We start from the raw sequence: 9,467 nt of genomic DNA, 5'->3' as shown, positions 1-9,467 counted from the left end.
TGTGTGTGTGTGTGTGTGCGCGCGCGCGCAAAATAATATTTTAAAAATAAACTCTAAATGAAATAAATAAATTAGTGAGCCTCCTAATATGCAAATAGACAAGTCCATTTTTAATCCCTATATATTAAAAAAGTTCATAAAATTATTTTTTTGGTTAACTCTTAAGCTTAATAAGCGGACCTATTATTTGAGTTTTTAAACAAATGATGTTGTGAGTCAATTATTTCAAGTTACCTTGCGAGTTTACTGAGTAAAGTATCGTCTACTTCAAACTCAGACTCTTTTAATTTTTGAACTCAAAATCCAAACTTGAACTTGACTAATTTATTTCAAAAAATGAGTTCGAATGAGCTATTACTGAGTCGGGTACTAAATAACTAACGAACGATTTGTCTCATTGTCTATTTATTTTACCCTAAAATTTAAGATAGTAGTTGAACAACAAAAGAGGTTGGGATGTGTTTCAACATGCTTTATTAGTTGAAATGGTGTCCACTTGGTACTAATGACAGATGCAAAACTATACTCTTACTATTGAATTAGATCTCATATTAAATATGTGCACAAAAATAAAGATGCTACTTTAATATTTAATTTTTTAATATAAAATAATATCCTAAATTATAATTATGCCTTTCTTTTTTTGGGTACGTCCGGGTATCCACCTACCGTCAACGACGTCCGTTTTACGGTCCGTCGCACCGGCCAGTGACTAATCCCATGCCCCGTGGATCCGGCCCCACATCACCACGAGGAGGGTAAACCAGGAGCCCAGGGGAGGAATCGAACCCGGGAGGCGCATTGCTGACCTCGTGAGAGGCACACTCGGAATTCGTTCGACCACCTGAGCTACGCCCTAGGGGCTATAATTATGCCTTTCTTGTGTCTGGTGCAATTGGATGTCATAGATAGTTCATAGAGTGTTTGGAGGAGTTGACTAATTTACTATTCATAATAACAATAGTAATAATAAGAGTAATAATAATCTATACTAGGGGTGAGCATAATCTGGGTTTAATCGAATTAAGCGAATTAACTGATCGAGTTTGGTCAATTTGGTTCAGTTAATATATGAGTCAATTTCGTTCGGTTTCTGAATACGAATGTTTCAGGTATTCAGATATGGGAAATTTTAATTCGGTTAATCGAATTTCCTGAAATTCTAATTAATAATTAAATATTAATATAAATTATATGATATTCTCATATATGTAAATTAATGTAATATGTTTAATTTTTTATGCTTTATTGTGTTTAGGAAATAGGAAGGCAGAAGGCTAGGGTTCCTAAAGGCCAAATTTGGCGTCTTCACACTCGGCACTCGAAAGTTCGGGCGTTCGGGTACTGGAGTTTCAATTCGGCGTTGGCAGGCGACTCACGATGTCACAGCAGTTCCCTTTCCCTCTCCCCTCTTGCCATTGGCCTCTTCAGCTCTTCCCTTCCTTGTTCCTTCTTCAAGAGTTCAAGTGAGCGATAGATCGAGTCTTCGGCTCTTCCCTCTTCCCTGCATTCCCGCTTGGCCTCTTCCCTTCCCTCTTTGAGTAATCGAGTCTTCGAATCTTCCCTTCGCTAGGGTTGTACAAAAATTACAGAAAAACAGAAAATCGAGCCAAAACCATAAACCATTCGGTTTTTCATTTTTCGGTTTCAGTTGCGGTTTTCAAAAATAATATGTTCAGTTTTGGTTTCGGTTTCGATTTTATGTTGAAACCAAACCGAAAAAAATCGAAAAACTTATTTATATAAGATATATATATATATATATATATATATATATATATAATATGGCTAGTAAAAATACAGCATGCAATATAGTCATATAGCTACTATAGAAAATAAAAATTCTCAATAAATGTTGAAGAACTTTATGAAAAATAGAGGTTATTTTTGTTAAAAGTGCCCAATAGATTTTATTTTGTTAAAATTATGAGTCCCTATAAAAAATTAAAATGCTCAATAAATTTTTAACAATTTTATGAAAAATAAAGGTTTTTTTTTTTTTGTAAAAAAATCGGTTTAAAACCAAAAAACCGCAACCGAATCATCACATTTTCGGTTTTCAATTAAAGAATAATTTTGGTTCAGTTTCGATTTCGGTTCGAAAATCCCAAAACTGAAAATTTCGGCTCGATTTTTGGTTCTGGCCAAAACCGAACCGCACCGAACCATGTACAGTCCTACCCCTCACAGACAATCGGCAACGACGATGACTCGATGATTTCAATTTTAGATCCAATCTTCCCCTTCGGAGTTCAGACTTCGGCTTCCACGGTTCCACCTTCCGTCATTTAGGTTTTGGAAGAACTTTACTCAACTGATTTTCAGATTTTATGGAATATTTCAATTTGCTGTTCATGCTCCATATATCAATCATTTTTTTTTTTGTTTTTAATAAATAATTTTAATATTATTCAATTCGATTCGGTTTGCTTACCCCTAATCTATACTATTATAAAAGAGATTTTCCTGTTTGGTGTCATCTTTTGAAAATGTTAAATTTATCCCTATAACTACCAGTAATTATTTGAAAATACTCCTTTAATTACCCACGACTTTTCTAAAATACCCTTATAATTATGTCAAATTTATCCTTTTAACTACTTATAATTATTTCAAAAGATCCTTATAACTATCTTATCTTTATATTATATTTTTTTTATTATTTTAATAATTATTTAAAAGTTTAAAACTACTTATAATTATTTCAAAAGATCGTTATAACTATCTTATCTCTATATTATATATTTTTTTTATTTTAATAATTATTTAAAAAGTTTAAAAATAGAAAGCCGTAAAACACGCCCATGGCTAATAATAATAATAATAATAATAATAATTTATTACATAATTTGATATTATATAATTTTGGAGAAATAAAGGTAAAGAATAAAAAAAGGAAGGATTTCTCAAAACATGTCTATCCAATGGTAGACAAGACGAAGAGTTGGAGAGGTATAAAAGGCGAGGGAGGGTTCAGGTTCCCGGCGCCGGTGGGGGTCATTGTCCCTTTAGCTGTCTGGCTTGCGCACTATGAAACGTCGTCGTTCCGGCGCGCCAATGCTCGGAACTTAGCTGCTGCGTACGAGTACCTCCATGGAAACGCATTCATATTTCCATTAGAGGCCTTCATCTTCACCCTATTTCTCCTTCTTTGTTTGGACTTAGGCAGACAATACCTACACAAATTAGAGATTGCGAACGCGTCTCCATCGATTCTTAATCTTAAAGGTAAGAGCTTTTAATATATTAGCGCTTCTTTTGCAATCTTAGGGTTAGTTTTTTTTTTCGGAAAATTTTGTCATTTAACAACTTGGGGTTTCTTGGTAGTTTTTTTGTTTTGGTTTTGCGCAGATTCTGAGTTGGCTTTGGCACATATCTATTTGATTAATTCGAATTTAATTTTCTGGATTTTTTTTTTGGATAATTATTTTTTTGGCTTTCACACTTAGTACTGAGGAATAGAAAAGAATATAAAAGCTTTTGACTATTATGATTCATATAGCCTAAATAAATAAATAAATAAATAAAATTCTCACTTCAGCTGGGTTTGTTTTACTCTCTCTTTTAAACGAATAAAAATTTGCTCTCATTCTTCCCTATATGTTTTCTGTAGCCAACAAACAGAGATTGTTGCTTGCATTGCATGGCAGGTTTCGAGTTGTTTGTTAAATGGCCTCATATTTTCATAAATTTGGGGATAAATGTACTTTTAATGGGACAATTGTACAAACCAAGTATAGAACTCATTTTTTCCCTGAAATTTCAGTGGTTCAGTGAAGGAGTAGGAGAACAAATATACTTTTTTGAGCAAAATGGTTGAATTCCAATGCCTACTGATTTGAATGCTACTGAACTTGCAGAGTAGGGTTAGTGTGCATATAATTCTGATACAATTTATCTACTTTATTTATATATATTTACTCTCATTACAGTGGCAGACCATGGCTGGGAAGAAAATTATAGCTATATGTCAGTCAGGGGGCGAATTTGAGACAGATAAAGATGGTTCACTATCTTATAGGGGTGGGGATGCTCATGCAATTGATATCGATGACCAAATGAACTTTAATGAGTTCAAGATGGAGATAGCAGAAATGTTTAATTGTAGCATTGACACCATGTCTATCAAATACTTCCTCCCTGGAAACAAGAAAACCCTCATCACAATTTCAAATGACAAGGACCTGAAACGCACGATAAAGTTTCATGGAGATTCCACCACTGTCGATATCTACATCATGATGGAAGAAATCGTCACCCCTGACATTTCAAATATGCCTGCCAGTAGGTATTTCTCTTGCTGGTCTAATCTAGGATGAAATTACTATCTTTGGACTTCTTTGGGTGAAAGTTTGGGAACCGTTAACTTTGCAGGTCAAGTAGAACGACATTGTCTGAAGCTGTGGTTCTGGTCGATGCCCCTCTTGGCGTTGGTGATGATGTCATGGAGGGTACAACCCATCCTGATAACCCAATAATTGCCCCTCTGGATGTTGTAGATGATACTGCTCATGTGGATGATCATATCAATATACCTGTTGACATTTCTCCTGTTATTCCTATTGACATTTTGAATGACGATAAGCATGTTAAAGCGGCAGAGCAATGGCAGAACACTATTACAGGTGTTGGTCAGAGATTTAGTGGTGTTCATGAGTTTCGTGAAGCACTGCGTAAATATGCCATTGCCCACCAGTTTGCCTTTAGGTATAAAAAGAATGACAGTCATCGTGTTACTGTTAAATGCAAAGCAGAAGGTTGTCCATGGAGAATTCATGCATCAAGGTTGTCAACAACTCAATTAATTTGTATTAAGAAAATGAATGCAACCCATACATGTGAAGGGGCTGTTGTAACAACTGGGTATCAGGCTACAAGGAGTTGGGTTGCAAGCATTGTTAAGGAGAAGTTGAAGGTTTTCCCAAATTACAAGCCCAAGGATATTGTAAATGACATCAAACAGCAGTATGGTGTTCAACTGAATTACTTTCAGGCATGGCGTGGAAAAGAGATTGCAAAGGAGCAGCTTCAGGGTTCATACAAAGAGGCATATAATCAGTTGCCCTTTTTTTGCGAGAGGATAATTGAGACAAATCCAGGCAGTTTTGCTACTTTCACCACCAAGGAAGACTCAAGCTTCCATCGACTCTTTGTTTCATTTCACGCCTCACTGTATGGCTTCCAGCAAGGTTGCCGGCCTCTTCTTTTCCTTGATAGCATACCCTTGAAGTCAAAATACCAGGGGACATTGCTGGCTGCTACAGCTGTAGATGGGGATGATGGTGTTTTTCCAGTTGCTTTCGCTGTAGTAGACGCTGAAACTGAAGATAACTGGCGTTGGTTTTTACTTCAACTGAAATCTGCGCTGCCATCGTGTCGTTCTATAACTTTTGTAGCTGACAGAGAGAAGGGGTTAAAGGAATCAATTGCCAAGATATGTGAGAGTCCATACCATGGCTATTGTCTACGCTACCTTACAGAACAGCTTATTAGGGACTTGAAGGGGCAGTTTTCACATGAGGTGAAGCGTCTCCTTATTGAGGATTTTTATGAAGCTGCTTATGCACCTAAGGTTGAAGGCTTCCAAAAGTGTGTCGAGAGCATCAAAAGTATTTCACCAGAAGCTTACAATTGGGTGATACAAAGCGAGCCTTCACATTGGGCAAATGCATTCTTTCAGGGTGCAAGGTATAATCATATGACATCAAACTTTGGGGAACTCTTTTATGGTTGGGCATCTGATGCACATGAGCTACCAATAACACAGATGGTTGATGTTATACGGGGTAAAATTATGGAGTTGATTTATCAACGCGGGACAGATTCCAATGAATGGCTAACAAGGTTAACTCCATCCATGGAGGAAAAGCTAGAAAAGGAAGGGTTGAAAGTTCATTCCCTTCAAGTGTTACTTTCAGCTGGCAGCACATTTGAGGTTCGTGGTGATTCTGTTGAAGAAGTTGATATTGATCGCTGGGACTGTACTTGCAAAGCTTGGCAGCATACTGGTCTGCCTTGTTGTCATGCAATTGCTGTCATTAGTTGCGTTGGCCGAAGCTCATATGATTATTGTTTGAGATACTTAACAACTGAGAGCTACAGATTGACATATTCAGAGTCAATACATCCTATTCCAAACGTAGACAGATCTTTGCCAAAGGATACTTCTCAAGTTGCAGTGACTGTTACTCCTCCTCCTACTCGCCGTCCACCAGGCCGGCCCACTACTAAGCGATTTGGATCACAAGAAGTAGTCAAACGTCAACTTCAGTGCAGTAGGTGCAAAGGTACTGGGCACAACAAGTCAACATGCAAAGAATCACTGTAGAAGTTGGACACTGTAAGTATATTTTTCTGTATTCTAATGCAGCTGCACTCATTTTTATCACTGGATAATATGAACTCCCTGGCAGTACATTGTTTTTCTGCACTTTATCCTTCTACAGTTTGTTGATGTATTTTACATGTTGGCATGCATGTATTCATTGTGCATACTTATGGATGAACAAGTTTATGTGTGCATTTATCATTTATTGGTACGTTTTTCTCTATGCCTGCTCTATCTTTATATGGGTATAGGATGATAGGTTATAGGGTATGGTTTATAAATTTATGTTTTAGATTTTTTATTGTCTGTTGAGATTCCGAAAGATTGATATGTCAATCCACTCTTTAATGATGCCTACATAGATAAATTTCTACGTATTTATACATGGGTGTGGTTCACATAGTGTATGCATGTGTGAGAGCATGCAATAGAGAGAGAGAGTGAGAGAGAGAGAGAGAGTTGTAGTCGATACGGATGTCTCTAACTAATTGACTTGTCTTCGGATTCTTGTGATCTCATCTTCATCTTAATACTTGTTTTTGTTTTTCTTAAGTGGCTGCGCACTTTTGTCATTCTGCCCCCACCCCCTCTCCCCCTGCCAGGCACCTGTTCTAAGAGTTTATTGATTCTGTTCCTCCAAAAAATCTTTAACTTTTGTTGGGACTATGATAATATGAATTAATATTAGTTCCTTTGATGGTATCAGAAATATAATCTAGTTTATTTATAAGCCATAATACCCCCATTAAAGGATTATAAGGCCCCTTTGTTCTTAATCTAACACTCCAAAAAAAATCTTGTATCTAGCATGCAAAGAATTTATTCATATGCTTTGCAGTTGATGGAACTTTCCCTCATTCTTGGCCTTTATTGATGCCACCTCTAATTCTCGTGATTCTATTTGATACGTCATATGAAAAAACAGAAATTGATGCTTGATATGGCATGGGAATAAGAATGAGCACTAAAAGACTGCATACATACATCCTCCCCAGTCCCGCAGATGTAGCATCGGAATATTTTGCACCGATTAGTGATTACATTTCTTAAACTGAAGTTTTGTATTCTTTTTCTAACTTGCATACTTTATATTTTTTTTTGGGTTACTAACTGGCTCAAAATAAGTGGGCTTGGGTTGGGATTTTCGTTAGTAAATGCTTTCAGATTGCTGGGAACATCATCTGATTGTAATGGGTAGAATATGTGCTGGTGTCTGCAACCTGACTGGTGATCAAGTTATGATCAGTTTTTTGGTTGTTTAATATTGTTTATGCTTTATATTATGTGCCAGCATTCATTGGCATTTTGATGTATTTCAATGTTAAATTGGTAGGTATTTGACATTAAGGGAGATGGCTTTGGCTTGTGCTTAGGTTGAATGCTGTTTGAGTTTATTCAAATTGAAGTAATTCAGATCCATGGCTAGGATTAGGCACCAGAAATTAAGTGGATAATTTTAATGTCATCTTTACCTTTTCTTCTGCATTAGGCATGGTTTCAAATAATTCAATTGAAATACTCATGCTTCTAAAAAAAATTTTAACATCTGGTGCATCAGATTTCAAAATTCATATGCCAATGCAAACATCTTTGAGAAGCATTCTGCATGCATGAGACTCTCTTTTACTTGCACAATACCATCATTCCAAACTTAGGCTTCATTATCTTAATTTACCTTGTGTAGGCTGCATGTCCACTGTTTATCTTGTGAAGGAATACTTGGGTCTTTCCCGAAATGCTAAGTTATTTTCTGGATAATAGCATAAGCATTGTTTTCTTGTAAATGCGGTCTTTTTCAGATTTGTCATTAGAAAAGCATTGCAACTTTTTACCGACACTAAGTCAAAGAATTATTTATGATATGATTTCATAAATCCATGCAAAGAAGCTGTGGCTCAAGGGTCAGTGACTCAGGTTAGGGTTCAGAACTTCCGGACTACTTTTTTCCAATTGAAGATCATGTTTTGGTTTTTTATGAATGACAAAATTAATATATGAAAAATTAATTAATTGTCCCCTTTCTAGAGGACCCAGACTTCTGCGAATGATGTGTGGATGCCCTTCTTTTTTGCTCCTCATTTTGTTTACAGGGTACAAAATCCTAGTTTAGTTGTATTTGCTTTATGAATATATTCACATTTTACTTGGATGGCAATTGTAAGAAGATTTTAGAAAAGTGAGTCACAGAAAGTGGGCAGATCAGGTTTGATTTACGGGAGTACTTTTTATAATTTAAGAATGCAAGTTGGGCATGTTGGATTGATCCGTTGAGTTAAAGTCAACCCAGTTCAATCCCAAGGCTTACACAGGCTACCTGTTCAAATTTAACCTAACCGTAAGTTGAAGATCTTTGACTAAAGCTGGGGATTAAGTGAGACAATTCTCTAGGTGGTGAGGCTGTTTGCTACTAAGTGATTAATTTTTTCACCATTTTACATCATTTAGCGGCTCCATAAAATTTTCCATAAATTAAAAGAATTTAGTGCCTTTCTTATTTGTTAGACCAAATGAGAAGCATATTAGTTCAAATTTTGTGGTATACTGGTATCTATGCGGAGTTTGTACAACTTCTGAGAATAGTTTAGGTAATGTATTTACTCACATGCACGGGGAAGCATCAAAAAGTTGAAATCAAGAACAGTAGACTGTTCACTGGCATGACTCTATGACTAGAATTTTTAGCACCCCACACATGCATTACACAAGCTTTTGCATTATATGTAACATGATTAAGTATTTTCATCAAGAAAACCTTTATATAATTTATGTCGGGATGTTCAATTGATTATCCTGTTTGGTGTTGTGTGTAACAGGGTTATATCAAACAGAAGGGGCATTTGCAATCTGTACATCTATTAACTTTTTCAGGGATTGGAAGATTTAGGATGCAGAGTTAATCAGCCATTCTCATGGTACCTGATGCATCCAATGCAATGTTCTGTTTTCAATGCCTTCCTGTTGAGAATAGTAGGTATAGGATTTGTCGAGTGATCTTTCAAATGTAGGGGCTGCCTAGCGCTTAAGCCCCCAAAGTTGGGCTGATCTAATTGAAAATCAGATTCTTGTCCATTGTCCTATTTAGAGGGCTTTCACATCCATCAACATGCTTCATTTATTTTCGTCTGTGCTGCTTTTTATT

At 36.2% G+C, this 9,467-nt stretch overlaps 1 protein-coding gene across 2 annotated transcripts; it reads left to right on the top strand.

Annotated features, from left to right (window-relative positions):
- The first annotated feature begins 2,889 nt into the window (after window positions 1–2,889).
- LOC131154413 (uncharacterized) lies at window positions 2,890–9,426 on the top strand. 2 transcript variants are annotated; one of them, XR_009136433.1, is made up of 5 exons: window positions 2,890–3,228; window positions 3,933–4,288; window positions 4,375–6,340; window positions 8,128–8,242; window positions 9,142–9,426. XR_009136433.1 is itself a non-coding variant. In XM_058107167.1 (4 exons), exons 2-3 carry the CDS (start codon window positions 3,942–3,944, stop codon window positions 6,326–6,328), a joined length of 2,301 nt encoding a protein of 766 aa, XP_057963150.1. In that variant the 5' UTR covers window positions 2,890–3,228; window positions 3,933–3,941; the 3' UTR covers window positions 6,329–6,340; window positions 9,142–9,426. The 2 variants fall into 2 exon arrangements, 1 of the variants encoding a protein (XP_057963150.1); XM_058107167.1 differs by lacking the exon at window positions 8,128–8,242.
- Window positions 9,427–9,467: the final 41 nt, after the last annotated feature.

This window comes from Malania oleifera, chromosome 4, assembly GCF_029873635.1.
Source record: "Malania oleifera isolate guangnan ecotype guangnan chromosome 4, ASM2987363v1, whole genome shotgun sequence".
NCBI classification, from domain to species: domain Eukaryota; kingdom Viridiplantae; phylum Streptophyta; class Magnoliopsida; order Santalales; family Ximeniaceae; genus Malania; species Malania oleifera.
The sequence above is the reverse complement of the archived record's forward strand: the minus strand, read 5'-3'. Positions and strand labels throughout refer to the sequence as shown.